Genomic DNA, 18941 nt, shown 5'->3' with positions numbered 1-18941 from the left:
AATTTTTTGTAAGGGTTCCTGGATATGTGCGAAAAAAGATTTGCATTCAGTAAGTTACCTGTAGCTGTCTAATAAGATTCAACTTAATGAATAGCTGCAGGTAAAATTGAAATGAAAACAATACAAATAAGAAAACAATACTTTACTGTATTAAAGAAACAGAATTGAACGTTAACGATGTAGGAAATGAGTAATGTTTATAGATATTAACAATTTAACAAAATATCCCTATTGAATTTGGACAAATACTTTATCTAAGCTGAATTGAATGTATTATATAAATTGTTTCAAGAGAATCTGTGGCACGAATTATAAATGTAATCTAATTTTCATTTGGGGGACCATCACGTTAAACTTCAATCAAGAACTTTTAGAAAAACATGAAGACAAAGAGGAATCAAATTCATATGTTCCTTGCTCTTTCCTTGGATCGATTGACATCCGATTTTCTGCCTTGAACCATTCCGCTTACAAATTTGCAATGGTCCTTTGGACTAACTGATATTTAACATCATGGCCGTTGGAAACTGGAATTGGGGGATGCTGGTTACAGCCTTGCCGATATATAGTAAACTACAGAAAAGAAAGTTGTTTTTTATGAACGCACCCCCTCAATAATTCTGTCTGATTCCTTTTTCTTCGGGGTGTCAAGAAATTTTCGCTTGGTACTTTAAGTGCAACCCTCCCAAAACTGAAAATGTTTGGTTGTGTCTCCTAAACTGAATTTGCTTCTTTGAGGTCTTAAGATTATAAAAAGTTTTAGGATATTGATTTCTTTGAAAACATTATGCATTTTAAAATATGTTATCAAGCTTAAGATACAAAACAAGCATGTCTGCTGAATGAAGATGTAAATTGACAATAAAACAAGGTAAATTGTTGTACTGATTGGATTTTACTCTTATTTCAAGACACCATGTGGATAATTAACACCTTTCAAGAAGAGGAGTTGATATTTTACACATGCCCCCTCACATTATCACTTACCATATGATTTCACAAATGCCAATTAATATCATTAAAGCCAAAAAGCAAGAATGATTGAGGTCCACTGTTAATTAACGCATACTCTCTTTTAATTTGTGATCTTGTAGAAATACAACGTTAAATATTTTTAAGTTGTTTGCCTCAATATGAAAATAAAGACATTTGAATTGGGGTTCAATATCAGGTATTATAGATCTTTCTCTGGCAAACCTTAACGTATAACAAGTTCATCGAGTTTATCAAGATATGTGTTCCTTAAGCTTGCAGACATATTCAGTTGTTTTAACGTGTATCTTCTGTGCTGACCACTTTAGTAGAAAACTTGTACGTTTAAGAGTTAAGAGATATAACATATGATCAAATATTTTTTGTAGTAGTAAATCCTTAAAACTAACGAACATTTTTGCTTTAGTAACAAAGAAACCCCTTTTTCTTGACATCCAAAAAAAAAACCCAAAACAAAACAAAAAAAAAAAAAACACTGGTCATTATGATTCTGAAGACTGTTTATATCTATTCAGAAATTCATTTTAGTTTATAAGATATGTTGTAGACTTAAATAGTTAAAACAGTTAAATTCTTGCAGGCTGATAGATCTAAAGCAATCATTTTAGGTATGCACATTATGTTTTGATTTTTTTTTCCCCAGTGCAATGAACTTCTCGCCAGCAAAGCGCCAAAATCAAAGAGGTCGTGAAAAATAAAAGACAAAAAAAACGTTAAGTAAACGTTTATATCTAATCCATTTCACACTACAAAATATTTTATTATAATTTATGTATGTGGGAGGGGTAGAAGAACAGGAACTCCCTAAGATAATACATACTATATGAGAAAAGCAGAAGGAAATTCTCTTGTGACGGAGAAAGTACAATAAAAGATATTCATGATAGAGTCTAAAACAGTATTTGAAGTCAAACTATTTCCAAATGGAAGTAAAGTTCATTCAAATCTGTAATAATCATTAATAAAACATATTATTCTTTATAGATTTTTTTTTGGATGACTCCTACGTGTACAATATTCATTCGTTTCGAGCAAAGTCATATAAAAAGTGAATTAAATAAGAACTGAAACTAGCTTTAACATTAATAAGATCTCATTTCTTATCTGTTTTTACATAAATTTGGAGGATTTGAGTGAATATTTCAGTCATCTTTAGTCGTTTCCTCCTCAGATGAGTGATCCGAGTAATAATCCTACCTATAATCTCGCCAGAAATCGGACGGTAGAGTCTCTTTGCTCGCAATGGAAGCGCATCTAGCTGTATTTCTATTTCTTTAGATCTATGGTGTAAGAGGCGTTTTCCTGATTATACTTGTTCTCTATTTCTAACCTTTGTTTTTTGTTCCAAAAGCACAAGATTCGTTTCAAATGGTACCGCGGTTCACTGAATCTCCAGACATAAAAAATGGGATTACAGGCACTGTTGAAAAGCATGATCATCACTACAATGGAAAAGGTTTTTCTGAATGTTTCTGAATCAGGATCGAATGGAAAAGAACACGTAATCATGAAAGGAAAGAATGCTATCAGGAACACACCAATGATTAAGGATGTTTTTCCGGAAATCCTTGCTTGCTCTCGCGCAAATGTAGTAGACTGGGCGCGGTCACTGGTGTCAGAAATTCGACCCAATCTTTTCCGAACTTGATACATAAAATAGATAAACATGATGAGGTTAAAAGTCAAGATAATTAACAGTATACTCCTGCAAGTCAATGTCACTGCATTTCTCTTCACATCGGTCATCACAATGCAAGAAAGTCCGTATTTGTCTTTCAAATCGAAAAATGTGCCAAAAGTTACCAACAGACCCATTACCCATAAAGCAACAGAAATGTTTATGATCAGTTTCTTCGTTATGAAAGAGTAATATCGCATTGCTAAAGCAAAAACACAGCAACGATCCACATTCATAGTGGTGATGATAAACAGAGATACCGTGATGAAGAGGAAACCCGGATACTTCTTGATATCACAGTGATACTTCTCGTTAAGAAGGGTATTTGGAATGCATATGGAAATACCCATCAGAAAATCAGATATTGCCAAATTGAGAGACATTATCCGGATTTGAAAGCATAAGCGTGTACAGGCGTACAGCAAGCAAATGGAAATGACGTTCTCCATCACAATAACCATCCCAAACGGCATAACCATGTAATGGGGTACAGAAATGTATGGAGATGTATTATTTTCCTTAAGTAAATCTGATAGATTTCCAAAAATGTCGAAGTGAATCATATTCTCTAACGATTTTTAGGTTTCAATGATTTGTAGTAAAGTTACAGTTCAGATTATGGCTGAAAAATAGTAAGGATTCCTCAGCTCCAGCTATTTATGGAGGCGGCCGTATGAAAAATCAATAGGTCATCCATTGATGTTTAAGCAGTATATATACATATTTATTACATTTTTAACAGTGAAATACTGTAATTTATTTATTGAATAAAAGTGATATTCTGACTTAGTGTGGAAGGATATCAAAATGGCATTCTCACAGTGTGAGAATATTAGAAATGCGGCAAAACGCGAAATTTTCCTTTCCATCACGATGAGTTTGTTTTTTTAAATCCCTGGCCTGTTATAAGATAGGGAGAGTAAATGAACCATCCTGACAGAGACTAAAAGTGCCAAAGTTTCTCCAAATATGATGTTAAAAATCAATCTTTATGTACAAAGTTTTTCAATCTCGCAATCGCTTAGCTATGACGTCTCAACCGCTTAACTCTTACATCAAAGTCTATGACACCGCATAACGAAAAGACAGAGTCAAATGGAAAATCAAAGAAAACAGAAAATAATGTTTTGAAGATGAATATAGAATTTATTTCACTCGTGAGACAGGATTTTTATAGTGCTTCGAACTCGTGAAAATATCAAAATATCATAGACGATCGTTATATATATATATATATATAGAGAGAGAGAGAGAGAGAGAGAGATAATTATGCGACTAATGCACAAGATATAATTCAACAATGGAATAAGATAAATCTTGAAAAGGAAGCTTACAAGAAAAGGAAACAATTGAAAAGGATATGGTTTAACCAACGGAAACAGGCGTATTGGAATGCTATCAAGAATAAAAACTTGCAGACACCTACGAAAACTGGAAAAATGAAGAAGAAATTATGTTTCCCAGGTTAATTTAGGATCAAAAATATCGACTCGGAATCCAGTGAAGAAACACAAATTAGAATTAATTTCGCACTGCAACGATTTGAGACGGAAATTCCATTCCTTCGACTGAGAGTTTCTTAATTCAAAAATCAGCTCGAAAATTGTGATAAAAACATGACCGAAGAAATACGAAAATGCAGTAATGGCAAAATGGAGGAAAAAACTTCTAGAATTATGGCTGAAGGATGTGTTAAGAGAAGAGGAAATCACAAAAATTCTTGGAATTAAAAAAAAAAATGTGGCTAGATCAATACAAAGAAAACTACGGCAACGAAATAACCAAAACCCCCAATAATTCAAAACCGAAAAACAGATCAAACATAAAAATTTCAGTAGAAAACCCAGAGGAGACAAGCTCCCGAAAAAACATACATGTACACTGTACAACAGGCTCCGGGGCCATAAAACTTGGATGAGCTTACTTTTGATCTCAGTCTCACTTTTACCAAAGGAATTAATAGTGGAAAAGTGAGACTGAGATCAAAAGTGAGCTTGTCTAAGTTTTATGGCCCCGAGGCCAGAACATACAACAGATTTACCAACTCAAGATCTAGATCAAAGACACCTCAACATCAGACATCATATGCAGATGCCGTAAAAAAATAGTAATCAGTTTCCTCCGTTTCCTCCAAATGTTGAACACAGAATATCAAACAACCCACGAGGATTTGCCTAAAAAAATCAAACCAATTATGCCCCGATCAGAGGAAGACTCAACAATATGAGAATCAATCTTATTGGCGGAAAACGACAAAATGGCGGCCCTCAAAATCAGCCATCATAGGATCATGAGATTAGAGGAAGACGAAACACAGCTCAAAATTCGATTAACAGAAAATATTTTTAGGACCACACTAACCTCAAAGGACACGGCAAAAACTGACTTTTCGTTTCAAAAAACAGAAAATAAATCAACAGGGTCCAAAATCATTAATCTCTCAAAGAGATTTAAATGACACTGAAAAAGAGATATTAACAATGGGAACAAAGTGGAATTAATTGCTGATACGGACGAGTTTTGTCGCAAATTACGTTTAAGAGAATATTTTCAAAATTCTTCTTATGAAGATGAATCACTTGCTAAAAAAAAGGATTTCGACCACAAATCAACAGAGACAAACATTTAGAAGAATTTATAACATGCCTTAAGTCCTCCTCCGCTCACTCTAACAAAGTAGAAACAAGGACAAAAAAATAATATATCTAAATCCCAACAAATGCTATAAAGAATTTACGATATGATTCGACTATAATTTTAAAAAAAAAGCTGAGAAAGGAGGCACTCTTGTTATTATGGACAAACTCCATTACAAGGAAATGGTGTTAAACGAGCTTCAAAACTGTCGGTTTTATAGAAAATTAACCACTAACGAGGATCGTCACACAATACTCAAAGTTGAGAAATTAACATAAAAGTATGCCGACAACTTAACAAAAAATGAAATTGATTTCTTTACACATTTTGCGTTGAAATCTAAAATAATTTCTACGGATTACCAAAAGTCTACAAATCTAAGGAAATCCAAGAAGCAATGAAAAATGGTGATAACGCATATTTTAAAATAACTTGACCAGCTGACCTTAATATACGTCCAATCATCGGTGAACCTGCATCAAGCACTCAAAGACTGAGTAATTTATTGGATATATTATTGAAACCTCTATGTAAACTATTACCTAGCTTCGTAAGAGATAATATGGATTTCCTTAATTATATTCCTCAAAATGTAGACCCAAGCGCCATACCTGTCAGTTTTGATGTTACAAGTATTTACACAAATACCCCACATGCTTTAGGACTGGAAGCAGTAAGTTACTGAATAGACAAACATCCGAATATTATAAATGAACGATTCTCAAAGGAATTCATTTTAGAAGGACTTATGTTAGTTCCAGAAAATAACACTTTCCACTTCAACAATGAGTTTTATCTACAAATAAAAGGAACAGCTATGGGGACAAAAACTCCTTCATATGCAACCTTAGTGTTGGGATACTTAGAAGATCAATTACATGGGAAAATACCGGAACCCTTTGATGACGACTTTGGTAACTATATTAGAAATAATTGGAAACGTTACTAGACGACTTCTTCATATTTTGGACCAAGAGTGAAGAAGACTTAAATAAATCCCATTCACTTCTTCATAACCTCCATGGTTCTATACAATTTACAATAGAAAAAAAGTAGGGATGGCAATCGAATACAGAATTGCCAATCGGTTAACGGCAAGACGTTCCGACCGATTAGTCGGTTAATCGTATCAAAAATTCTCGACATAGCTACACTCAAATAAGTAAGACTATAGAGATGTTCATGTAGTAATATTATGCTTATATCTATATATGACCAGAATACTACATATATTGTATTTTAATTTTAATGGGCAAAAGAAAAAAATGGGGAAAAAAAGAAAAAATGAAGAAACCCATGAAACATCCGGAGGTTGCAGATGCATTAAAAAAAATTTGAGAAAAGATGTCACGGATTGTCATTGCATTGTCACCATAATCAAAATTAAAGTCTGAGTTATCGCTTATCTTACGAAGTTTGTTTTAGAATATAATTTGATAGGTAACTGCAAAGGATAGAAGAGGTAAGGTACAGATTATAATCAGTTCACATAATTCAACGATCATTTAATTAAAATCATTAAAGAAACACACGACATGTGTTTAAACAGCAATTAACGACTCGAAAAGTGACCAATTCTCCCCACGCGATGTCAATCTGGAGAACCTTTATTATCTCCGAATCAGCTTAAATAGATAGGTGAAAATGCTAACATTTCAGAAAATTTTATTTGTTTTTTTTTATTTTTTAAATTGAATTTTCAGGAAATTGTATTCAAATTTACACAACTGTCATATACATGTATTAATTTTTTTCCGACTAACCGATTACAGATTTTCTAACCGATTACCATCGTTCCGACCGAGTAACCGGTTAACCGATTACAAATTGCCATCCCTAAAAAAAAGTCATATGGAACTTCCATTTTTAGATCTTCTAGTTATAAAGAATAGATCCTGTATAACTAAAGACTTATACTGTAAACTGACGAACACGAATCTGTATTTGGATTTTAGATCGTACCACCCATCCCACATAAAACGTAATATCCCATTAAATTTAGCACGAAGAATTTGTACAATTATTACAGATAGAAACCTTCGTTCTAGACTTTTGGAGGAATTAAAAATATATCTACGACGACCAAAGTATCTAATTGATTTAATCAACGCCGGAATAGAAAAGGCGTCCAAAATTCTAATAGAGAACCTGAGAAATCCACGCCGTGTAGATGACACCACCGATGACTGCATGGAAAATAGCCTTTATTGTGACCCATAACCCACGAAACAGATATATCCAATTTTATACCCAATTTTAGAACAGTCGGAAAATATTAAATGTTTAATACAATCAAATGATATTATCAATAGTCGACGACTTGCACTCAATTTTAAAAAAAATGTTAACCAAGGCCCGTTTTACCACACTGGAGGACCACAGTATTCTAGCTCAGTCTTTCAGACTTTCTCCGGGAATTATGGATTTCGACATCAAGCCAGTAGCCCTCACTATCCACAAGGACATGGTGAAGTTGGACGCGCCTTACAAACAGTAAAACGTTTATAAGAAATGCAACTGACTCTTACATTACTGGCATATAGAGCAATACCATTAAAGGATAGAAGCAGCCCAGCTGAACTTCTGATACGGAGAAAACTTCGGACAATCTTGCCGGAAAATCCAAGAAATTACTACCCTAAATGGCCTGACTTGGAAAAAGCAGGTCGAGTGGAAGAACAATATCGTCAAAATCAAAAACTTAACTTCAACAAAGCAAAGAGAGCAACATCGTTATCTTAGTTGAATGCTGGAAAAACGGTATGGATGAAAAGAGTAGGAGGAGGAACGACTGGGACAGTTGTAGCCATGGCACAACAGAGTGACCGTTCTTATATAATTGAAACAGCCAACGGATCAATTCGTAGGAATCGACGACACTTGGAACCAGCCAGTATGTTGAAGAATGAAGTATTCACAAGTGACACATTGGATTAAGATAACAACATTCGTAATGCTATAAATCCTCTGCGTGATAATGTGTGTGTAGTGAAAAAGTGTTACGCAAGACAAAACCAAGCTGAGACAAATACTGTGAATGAGAAACATGTGCGCGTCGATCAAAAAGGTTCGCGCATCACCAGATCGGGTAGAGTTTCCAAGCCGGTTGAAAGACTGGACTTATGAAGACTTTTTTTGTTTGTTTGTTGTTTATATATATATATATATATATATATATATATATATATATATATATATATATATATATATATATATATATATATATATATATATATATATATATATATATATATATAATTGCTTTATTGTTGATAAATGCATGCTTTAGATAAAATCATTTTCATTCTAGTCAGTTATTTCTATAGTTTTGTTTGTTGTTAAAATGCGACTGTTTGTTTTCATACGAATTTCGATATTATTCTCTGTTTTATATTGTAATTAATATCTTGAGAAAAGGGAGATGTAGGATAATCTGTAATATTATAATATACATCTGAGGGTTTAGGAAACATTCTATTTACGATCTTATGTAAGGTTGTTGTGACGTATCGGGGATAAAACAACATGGCTCGTACTTATTTGTAGTCCTCGTTATTATGACAAACCCAGAACATAACAGTAGTCTAAAGTGAAAAATAATCAATCCCGCTTTCTAAAATTTTCCCTTCTCTTTTTTATAGTACATTTTTCATATATATAATTATATGTACATAAAAAATATCAAAGAGTTATATGCTCAAATAAACAAACAAGAAACATATTGACGCAAGCGTCAAAAATCGGCCGCAAACCATTTATGAAGCAACAAACCGAAATGCGTGATCTGTTATTAATATATTTGATATTAATCTTTTAATTTATCCCGGTGAAATAAAACAGTGCTTGCGACATGATTTGAGCTAACATGATTCTACACTATCTGAAGATGCTTCCATTTCAATATGAGCGATCATGACCAGTGTAGATTCAAGTTTATTCAAATCATCAAATCATTTTACATAGGAATACATAGAAAAAATCCTCTCAAGAACACCTAACCATAATTAGTCATATTTGTATGGAAGCATCTTCGGGTAGTGATTCAAGTTTGTTCAAATCATGACCAACGGGGTAGAGTGGGGCCACAATGGGTGATCAAAGTTTTACACAGGAATTTATAGGAACAATCTTTAAGCATTTTCTTCTCAAGAATAGCAAAACCATGGTCGGTCATATTTTATTGGAAGCATCCTCAGGAAGTGCAGAAGCAAGTTTGAACAAATCATAACCCTTGGGGGTAGGGTGGGGCCACAATGGGTAATCAAAGTTTTACATAGGAATATATAGGGAAAATCTTTGAAATCTTCTTCTCAAGAAGAGTAAAACCATTATCGCTCATACTGAAATGGAAGCATCGTCAGGTTGTGTAGAATCATGTTTGATCATGTCCCTGGGGGTAGGGTGGGGCCACAATGGGCAATCAAAGTTTACATACGAATACACAGGGAAAATCTTGAAAAATCTTCTTCTCAAGAACAGTAAAGCCAAGATTTGTCATATTTATATGGAATCGTTTGAACAACTCATGACCCCCCGGGGTTAGGGTGGGGCCACAATCGGCAATCAAAGTTTTACATAGGAATAAATTGGAAAAAAAACCTTCAAAATCTTCTCAAGAAGAGTTTAGCAATGATTGGTTATATTTATCATGTTTATATGAGAGCATGCTCAGATAGTGTAGATTCAAATCTGTTCAAATCATGACCCTCGGGGTAGGGTGGGGCCACAATGGGCGATCAAAGGTTTACATAGGATTAATAGGAAAAATCTTCTTCTCAAGAACAGCAAAGCCATGATTGGTCATATTTATATGGAAGCATCCTCATGTAATGTAGGTTCAAATTTGTTCAAATCATGACCCCTAGGAGTAGAGAGGGGCCACAACAGGGGATCATAGTTATACAAAGGAATATAAAGGATATACCAGTTAGTATTTTCTTCACAATAACAGCAAGGCCATGAGGAGTCATATTGATTCAGACGCATCTTCAGGTACATATAGTATAGATTCAAGAGTGTTTAAATCATATCCCCAGGGTCAGGGCAAAGACACAATAGAATATCAATCGCATAAGAAAAATTCTTGAAAAATCTACCTTAGCCATGATTAGTCAAAGAAATATGGAAGTATGGAAGCATCCACAGGTAGTGTAGTGTAAAATTTTTGCCTTAATTAACGTCTGAATACGAAGTAACTTTTTAATTATTGAACAGTGCTAAGGTTGCCTGTAGATATGAATTGAAACAAAAATAATCCGTGCCTTTGAAGGCAAGAGTTTATTTCAATGCCAGACGTTTTCGTCATTTTTACAGTCTATGACCTGAAAAATACGTATTTAAAGCATGCAAATAAATATTTCTTCCCGTATAATTTTTCGTTGAAACTTTGCTTCCTTTCTTCAATGTAACTATCATATGCCCACATGTTCTCATCCAGGTGCTGGCCTGGTTGTCAGTTACCATATTAGAATAATTTTTGTCATCTACATATCCACCAACATAGAAAGTTCCGCCCTTCTTTGTCAAACAGCACCAACTAAAGGACTAAACACCGGCCTCTTTAGCTGTGAATACTCCAGTGTTTGGGTCGTAACCTCTCCCGACATAGGCTTTCACTTTCTGGAATTTTATAATGGCATTATTGGGCAGACCAGTTAAATGCTTTGTCAGAATAGCATGGAATGCATTCAATTGTTTCAGATCTAAAATGAATAAAAAGCAGTCATTGTTAGAATATTTGTAATTGATGGCTGATTAGGTGGAAAGATGAATCAATTACATGTATATAGGATATTCAATGTGAAAAGCCAGAAAGGAGAAAAGAAAATCAAAGAAAGTGCAATGAACAGAATATTCAATGTTTAGTTGTTGAATATGGAATTTATTTCACTCGTAAGGCAGGATTTTTCTATATTTTCACTCATGTTTCACACTCGTGAAGATATAGAAAAAATCCCTGCTCCAATTGTGCTATAATTTCAATATCCAACTGCAATACGTAACATAATTTATTTGTCGTATTCTGTGACATCATATCCGAGAGGCAGGGAGGCGTCATAGCAAAGCAATTGTGAAAGTAAAAAATGTAACTGAAATTTCCAAACAATATGAGAAACTTTGGCAGTTTAAGTCCGTGTCAGAATGATTCATTAACTCTCGCTATCTACAGGGAGAATTTTCTTACACTCTTAGCGAAGGAAGGAAATTGAGAGTTTTGTCGCGATTTCTATTTTTTCAAAATAAAGTTTTCACTGCTGATATTTTCACATTGAAAATACTTGCAAAATTATCACTTTCGTTTAAGGGATAAACTACAGTATTTCACTGTTGAAATTGAAATTTAAACGGTTTTTTTTTTCTTCTTCTTCAAAACCTCTTAAACAAGCAATGCTTATTAATACTTTATATGCAATGTCCGAAATGATAGAATTTTTCTTAGCCTAAGGGCTGTATTAAGATAAGCGATCATGATATATTCATATGCCTTAAGTACAATCCGGTTTTGGTGAGATTTTATTTTGAAATAATTATTATTTACAAGATTTCTCAAAATAACGAAAGGTTTATAGCACTGTTAATGTTTATATTGAATTCCAAGAACAATTGACCAAAGAGAGAGTACAAGAGCTCAGAGAGCCCCCTTTTACTCCAAAGTTTCAATAAACTGGAGGTTATCAACGGTTCTTTATAGATACAATCCCTAGTTCTCAATAACACCCCCCCCCCCCCGAATATAATCGACACCAAAAGCAATCAGACACCATAATACTTTGACTAATTTCCTTATTTCCTTATCTGACCATAAATTTTAGGTTTTGTCTCAAATGACAATTAATGACATACATGTACCACATAATTTGTTAATTAAAATATCCTTTTTAATTGTTTACTACACTTTCGAGAAGATGCTCCTCTAATCTTTAGACTAAATAATTTTCTAGAAAGGTCTTACAGCGACTTTGTTTAAACGCTCTTGATATCATAAAGCGTTCAATGAAAGTGTCGTCTCAGTAAAAGAGTAGGCTGATGTCAACTTAAACATATATAACGGAGAAAGAATATTGCGTACTAGCACATTTAGCCAGTACTTTCCGTCGGCGAGGGTCGTCAAAAATTTGGTATTGATAGTTAAAGAAAGTTTTCTAGCTTTTAATTGTTCCTTGAGTGATTTCAAATATATATTTTAAGTATTATTGTGAAAAGTAAAAGAAAGAAGTAAAGAAGAAAAAAGGGGAAAAACTCAACTATGTCACAAGATATTTTACCTTGCAGTGGTCCTTTTTGCTCTTTGGCTCCCAACCCATTTCACCACAGGTTGCCCGGCAGTTCTTTACATTGTTTAAACATTCTTTTGTGTTGAGCGTCACAGTCGTACTCGTAATGGTGGCAAGGCATATCAGAATTCCATGAAAAACAGCCTTCATCTTCTATGTTTAATCTTTTTAAAAAAATAATTAATAAATATAAACAACAAATCAATTTTCTTATTTCAAAAACAAATGAATAGTTTTTTTTACAGTGTACCTTGCATTCTTTCACAGCATTAATGAAAAAATGCAAACCAATAATATAATAGTACTTACATGGACATGTAATTCGGGAAAAAAATTGTTTAAGTACAATTTTTCTCCTTGTATTTAAATTAGAATCAGCATTGTCATTAAATTGTTATTTGATATACCTTTTATACATGTATAGTATATATGCACGCAAGGAACACGTATCCAATATTTTCCGAACTTTATTAAGTATATCTACATAAATGTAAAAAAAAAAAAAAAAAAAAAAAAAAAAAAAAAAAAGACAAAAAAGAAAAGAAAAAGTCTTTCTCATTGGATTTATGGTTACAGTAATAACGATAAACTGATAAACATCTTTGACATTATATTCAGTTTTTACAATAATGATTTTTTTTTTTTCATTTTTTTTAAATGAATATACTTTCCATTACAATTTTTTAATTATTTGTTCAAGCTTGAAGCTTGAAAATTCTTTGAAAGAAATTTATGAAATAACATAATTAAAAGCATTCAAGGAATTCCATTCAACGAATTACGAACGTTGATTCAAATGTAATGTCACAACTGAAATGAAATCTTTAATAATTGAATGTTATCACCAAATTTTACATTACCAAAACCCCTATATATATTAAGTTTTGCTTTAAAATTTCATTCAGTTATATGAAATACTTTTAAAAAAATATATGGCAAAAATGTTACTGGCGCAGTTATGATGTTACTTTTTGGGCACTCAATTTTAGTTCATCCGCAATTTTTTTTTTAAACTCTCATACACTTCTTTGTAATAATATATTTACTGCCATTTTGCTATAAAACCTCCTGTTTTGAATCATAGTACATGTATAAAGATTATTTGAACTTTGTCCGAATGTTATTTCTAAATTCTTTCCTTTTGCGGAGATGTATCGTCAGATTCATAGTAAGTAACATTAAAGGTTGACTGTCAAAGTTAGTGACATTCAAGGTTGACTGATTGTCCACTCACTTTCTTCCTCAGTTGAAATGTTGAAAAGTTTGATAACCTGACTTACATGTAACGTAACATTTTCAACTAAAAAGGAAAATAATTAACATTATAAAAATATAAACCTTGCACAAAATACCAATGTAAAAGGAAGTCAAAAAATGCCATTGGACAGATCGTGCTTGGAGGATGAGTCCTTCACGTCATTTCCTTTTAAATCCAACGCTAAGCTAGATCTCTATGATCTATCCAGAGTTATCGTTCCCGCTACTCTCCACTTATGTGTTGCAGCGAAGCGTAATACGCTCTCTGGTGAGAGATTGGGCTCATACATTCACCTCTGGTTCGCGCATAATGCAGTGATACCGACAAGAAATATAGTGCGTTTGTCATAAATCATTATACATGTAATTAAATACCTGTCCTTTAAGGTAGATATTTACTAAGTAGATCTAGAACTATTGGTTTATTTTTATATATTCCTTGAATTTCTTTTAATGGCAAAAATTCTGACGTGGGCCCATTGCAGAGGTATCTGAGAGAGGAACGAACGACAAATCTGTAAGGGAGATTGGTACGCAAAGCGAAATGAATATGAATAGTGCAAATGAAATATGGAAAGTTAAATTATTTTTTTTTATGATATTCTTTCAAAATTGACGCTGCACAAAGTGGGAGCGTACGTGAAATAAAACATATATATAAGCGATACAATAGATTTATGGATGAACTAAAAATGAGTGCCGAAGATAAATTCATGTCAAAAAGGCGTCGGTACATTCTTGCCGTGCGAGACCTAACGTTGTGTTTATTTTAATATTTCAAAAAAGTAATGCATATATCTGAATGAAATTTTAAGACAAACATTAAAATAGATAGAGGTATTAGTATATGAAATTTTGTTGATAACTTTCGATTTTTATAGCAGTTACTATTGGATCAACCTTCGTGTTGTTGCAATATAACACAGGGAATGAAGTATAACACGCTTTATTCAGAGCATTGTGCGATGCTTTAAAAATCAAATTATTATTTGTTTCATCGCATTTTGCTTTTTTTTTTTTTTTTTTTTTTTTGTCAAGCAATCAAACAAAAAGAAAAAAAATGAATTTAAAAAAAAAAGTCAACATTAAGTAAATGAAGTACGCAATCTACAAGACTCTTGCATTTTTTTTTTCCATTGAGTAAATGCAACACCGTAAAGGAAATGCCAGTATTAATACATGACCATTTAATGCATGGCAATATATATTGTATTCACAGAGTATATCGACTCTTTAAAAGGCAGTGGCAATTTAAATAGAATGTTTCAATCACAAATTACACCTACATAATGCCATATCTAATCAGCAAACCTGACGAATGTTCTGCGTAAACAGACCAAACCCATGGGTTTGATTTCTCACCGTGTAACAACCATTATTTTTTTTGTTATTTCTATGAAAGTATGCGCTTAATTATTTTCTATTAATCCCTAACTCCAGAATGTCCAAATCATGTACCGGTCAGCCGTCCATCCCTAACGGTTATCCGACAGGTAGCCCTAGTGGTACCCCAAAGACTATAACTTTTGTCTGCAATCCCGGACATACTCTCTCAGGAAATCCCACGTACACCTGTGATACCACTTCCGGGAGCTGGAGTGGGAATGCTGAATGTATTCCATGGTACATCAAAGATGGTACGCTTTTTTTTTTATTTATTCAATTAACAATGTTGTTTGGTTATTTGCGGTCTCTTTTTCGTAATGTAATACAGCATTCATTTGCAATATTCAATATATAATGTGGTACAGCAATAATTGTTCAATCTCTTTAATAAACTAAGTGCTTAGAAATAACGTGTGATTTAGGCGCAAAATACACCTAATTTTTGATCTGGGCAAAAGTCACAATTATCGTACATGTGTGTAACAGACACATAGAATGTAAGTAAATGGATATTTTTCAATTTTAAAAATCATTTTATCTTCTGGAATAAATGTATGCTTTCTTCGAAATATGAATTGCAAAAAAAATGGATATATAGTACATGTATAGTCAATAGTTAAATATGAAATGTAAAAACTAAGAAAGTTATAATTTTGCTTAACTTATTTTCAATTTAATGAAGCCTTCCTAGCTCTACTAGGTAACATTTGTAGGGATATCATTTAACGGGTTTTCTATATTTATGCAGTACCATACAAGATCAGTTTTCGAGATGTATTTTAATACTGATAATATCCCTTTTAAATATTTCTTTGTGTGTATGTGTCTGTGTTTTTGTTGTTTTTTTTTTTTTACCCTTTGTGTTGCGTAAAAAGGTCTTTACAAAAATAAAAACTGTGGTAAATCATAAATAAATTTGATAGCAAATGTTGAAAAAAAGATGGAAAATTAATTTTGAAACTATGTACAATGCCTGTTCAATTAATTGTTTGTAGTTGTACAGGTGGATTCTTATTCTTAAACCTGTATCAAACTCTCACTGATTATTCTCGTTGATGTCTAACCTGAATGTCAAATAAACAGTTGATAGAATTGACAATCCAGAAAGCATTCTGATAATATTTTAATCAGGAAAAACAAATTTCTTTTCAATGGTTCTTTGGACTTTAATCTTTGCTAGGTCATTCAATTCAAATTATAACATTCATTAACTAGTCATGACCTTAAGGTAGAGTTCTGAATCATTAGTAAAAATTATCTCCCTGTTTTCGTTTTCCAAATGTATTTAAGTGCAATACATGATCCCATCGACATTAAACATACTCTCCTAGATGAGTTGTGATATACCCCCATCTTTGCCTAATGGCTACCCAGTGACTAGTATTGACTCTAGTGGCCCAGAACCTTCTGTGCGTTTTACATGTAATCCGGGATACACTTTGTCAGGAGGTCCAAATTTTTACTGCAATAAGACTTCTCATATTTGGTATGGAAACACGGTTTGTGGTCAGGAGAAACTTCCAGAGGGTGAGTTCAAAATGAAAAAAAGTACAATTCAATGTTATTTTAATTTCAGTTAATATCATGGTTTTTGTTTAGAATCAAAGATACTGATTTCAATTAGAAACTGAAATTAAAATATCTGAAAACCAAGTATCTTATTGAGATTTCTTTGGCTATATTATTCAAACCTGATGAGACGCCATAAGATGGACTTCAATTTTAATAAATCTAAACCGAAAAGATACGACACTAATTATTTCAGAAACAAAATATACAACTACATTAAAACTAAATCACAACCAATGAAAGCCCGAAAATAACCTTGTAGGCGCTACAATGATTTTTATTTTAAATAAAATGAAAAACTCCCGGTCCTAAGGTAAGTTGATGCTTTATTGCTCTAATGAGAGATTACTCAATACCTACGTTGTGAGGTTGAAATGACCGGATTGTGATTTGTTATCAAATTAGCATTGATAAATACAACAATTTAATCAACGGTAAAGGTTCACAGGTAGGCTAACAAATGTGACAGCCTCCTGGAACATATCAAATAAGAATCCATAAATTCATGTCTCTGGGAAATATAGAGCATAATGAAAGTAGGTAACATTCTATTTTTTTCTGACTTTGAGTGACAATTTTATTTTTTAACATGGAATTACATTTACAGTTTGGTTTTGGCTTCTGATAGCACTGGGATCTTTGGTGGCAATTGGAGCAATAACGGCGCTTTGTGTTTACTGTTGTAAACGATGCTGTTGGTAAGTAAATGCAATTTTGGTACTTGTACTTAACATCATCTAACAAAAACAACACGTAAAAGATTATAAGGGATAATAATTATTGTAGTAATACATTGTACACTTTTTCATTTTCGTAATAATTTTCGTATCTTTCCTAGGCGCAACCGAGTTCGGAAAATAGGACCGACCCATGACGAGGAATATCCCCCAGGAGTCTGCGGTGGATGTTGCGATTATGGCGGAAGTTGTGATGTTTGTGGTTGCGTAGACTATAACGGATGTTGCTCGCTTTACGGTTGCTGTGGCTACCGTGGCGTCTGCGGATGTGGCTTTTTCACATGCTGTCGATGTTGCAGAGAACCAGATGATACGCATGTGCAAGGCAACAGAGGCCTGCATGAACGAGGCAGACGACGAAAGGGTAAATGGTGGACAGGGATTCTCTCTAAAAGAACAAATATGAAAGCGAGGCGAAAGAGAAGAGACCTCTGGCGGCGATGGCGTTCAAGTAGACCCGATAATCCAATGGATGATGAAGTCTACAATAAAGTTAGGAAAAATGCCAAGGCGATCGCTATCTGGCTTCCACATTCAAACCCAGTGAGATCCATCAATACAAGCACAAAATAATTAAAACAGTGCATTAAAATGTATTCTAGCATTATTTGAATTATGTTAAACTGACTCCCAGAGTCTTCTTTATGAACGAAAAAGACTCTTTGACGTCGATCTATGTGGGAAGAGTTTATATTTTTCTGCATTTATACAAAATTAATACGTATAATAACGTGATTCATGTTTACCTCTTTTATGATTATACTTTGGCACGATGCTTTCTTTTATTTATAATAAGTTATGTACATGTATATTCAATTCAGGAGAAAACAATATTAAATTTTCAACGGACTTACATTATCTATATTTATGAATACTCTGCAGAAACATAGTATTCTGTTCTTACTAAAGGAGACATATTGTTAATTGTCATATTATAATTTTATTACATAGAATTTTTTTATGGGATATGAAAAGAGTATTGAAGAATATTTTACCCAGTTGAAAAGAAAATCTTTTTTGTATAGATCAAATATGCAATAAATGTTTTATTTCATCTTGTATGCAAGTGAAATATTTCTGTGCAGTAAAATCCAATTATAAGGAACTCAAAAAGGAAAGTTGTTTATGCGTTTCTTGATCCCTCGTTATTAGAACATAAAATTCTTAAATAAAAGTACTAAAAATTAATGCCTCTGGGCCCGAGTATCAATACGCAGCTTTAGACTTATTTAAGTCAGAATTTGTACATTTGTAAGTTTTATAATAGAAAACACAAAATTTGTAATGTTATTTAAAATTTTCCTTAAATATAGCCTTAGAAATAAAACATTTTTTAAAGCTTACAAATATGCACCAAGAATAAATTTGACAAATATTCCATGTCAAAATGTTATTTTATTCTTTGAAATA

At 32.9% G+C, this 18941-nt stretch overlaps 2 protein-coding genes across 2 annotated transcripts; one reads left to right on the top strand and one right to left on the bottom strand.

The window, feature by feature from the left end:
- Positions 1-2259: 2259 nt before the first annotated feature.
- LOC133195081 (adrenocorticotropic hormone receptor-like) lies at positions 2260-3234 on the bottom strand. Its single transcript, XM_061330958.1, has one exon. The coding sequence runs from the start codon at positions 3232-3234 to the stop codon at positions 2260-2262; it is 975 nt and encodes a 324-aa protein (XP_061186942.1).
- A 13322-nt stretch (positions 3235-16556) lies between these two features.
- LOC133194617 (uncharacterized) lies at positions 16557-18104 on the top strand. Its single transcript, XM_061330543.1, has 3 exons — positions 16557-16752; positions 17402-17492; positions 17633-18104. The coding sequence occupies exons 1-3, from the start codon at positions 16557-16559 to the stop codon at positions 18102-18104; spliced, it is 759 nt and encodes a 252-aa protein (XP_061186527.1).
- Positions 18105-18941: the final 837 nt, after the last annotated feature.

The sequence above is a fragment of the Saccostrea echinata genome, unplaced genomic scaffold, assembly GCF_033153115.1.
Source record: "Saccostrea echinata isolate AGI-Se365-2 ecotype Australia unplaced genomic scaffold, CSIRO_AGI_Sech_v1 ptg000029l, whole genome shotgun sequence".
NCBI classification, from domain to species: Eukaryota; Metazoa; Mollusca; class Bivalvia; order Ostreida; family Ostreidae; genus Saccostrea; species Saccostrea echinata.
This window is presented reverse-complemented; position numbering and strand designations above follow the sequence as displayed.

Bases quoted from the DNA above. Each gene is read 5' to 3' on its own strand.
- LOC133195081 (XM_061330958.1), bottom strand. From the start codon at position 3,234: ATGATTCACTTCGACATTTTTGGAAATCTATCAGATTTACTTAAGGAA.
- LOC133194617 (XM_061330543.1), top strand. From the start codon at position 16,557: ATGAGTTGTGATATACCCCCATCTTTGCCTAATGGCTACCCAGTGACT. The intron at 16,753-17,401 runs GTGAGTTCAAAA...TTACATTTACAG, and splicing joins TCAGGAGAAACTTCCAGAGG to TTTGGTTTTGGCTTCTGATA. The intron at 17,493-17,632 runs GTAAGTAAATGC...TATCTTTCCTAG, and splicing joins TGTTGTAAACGATGCTGTTG to GCGCAACCGAGTTCGGAAAA.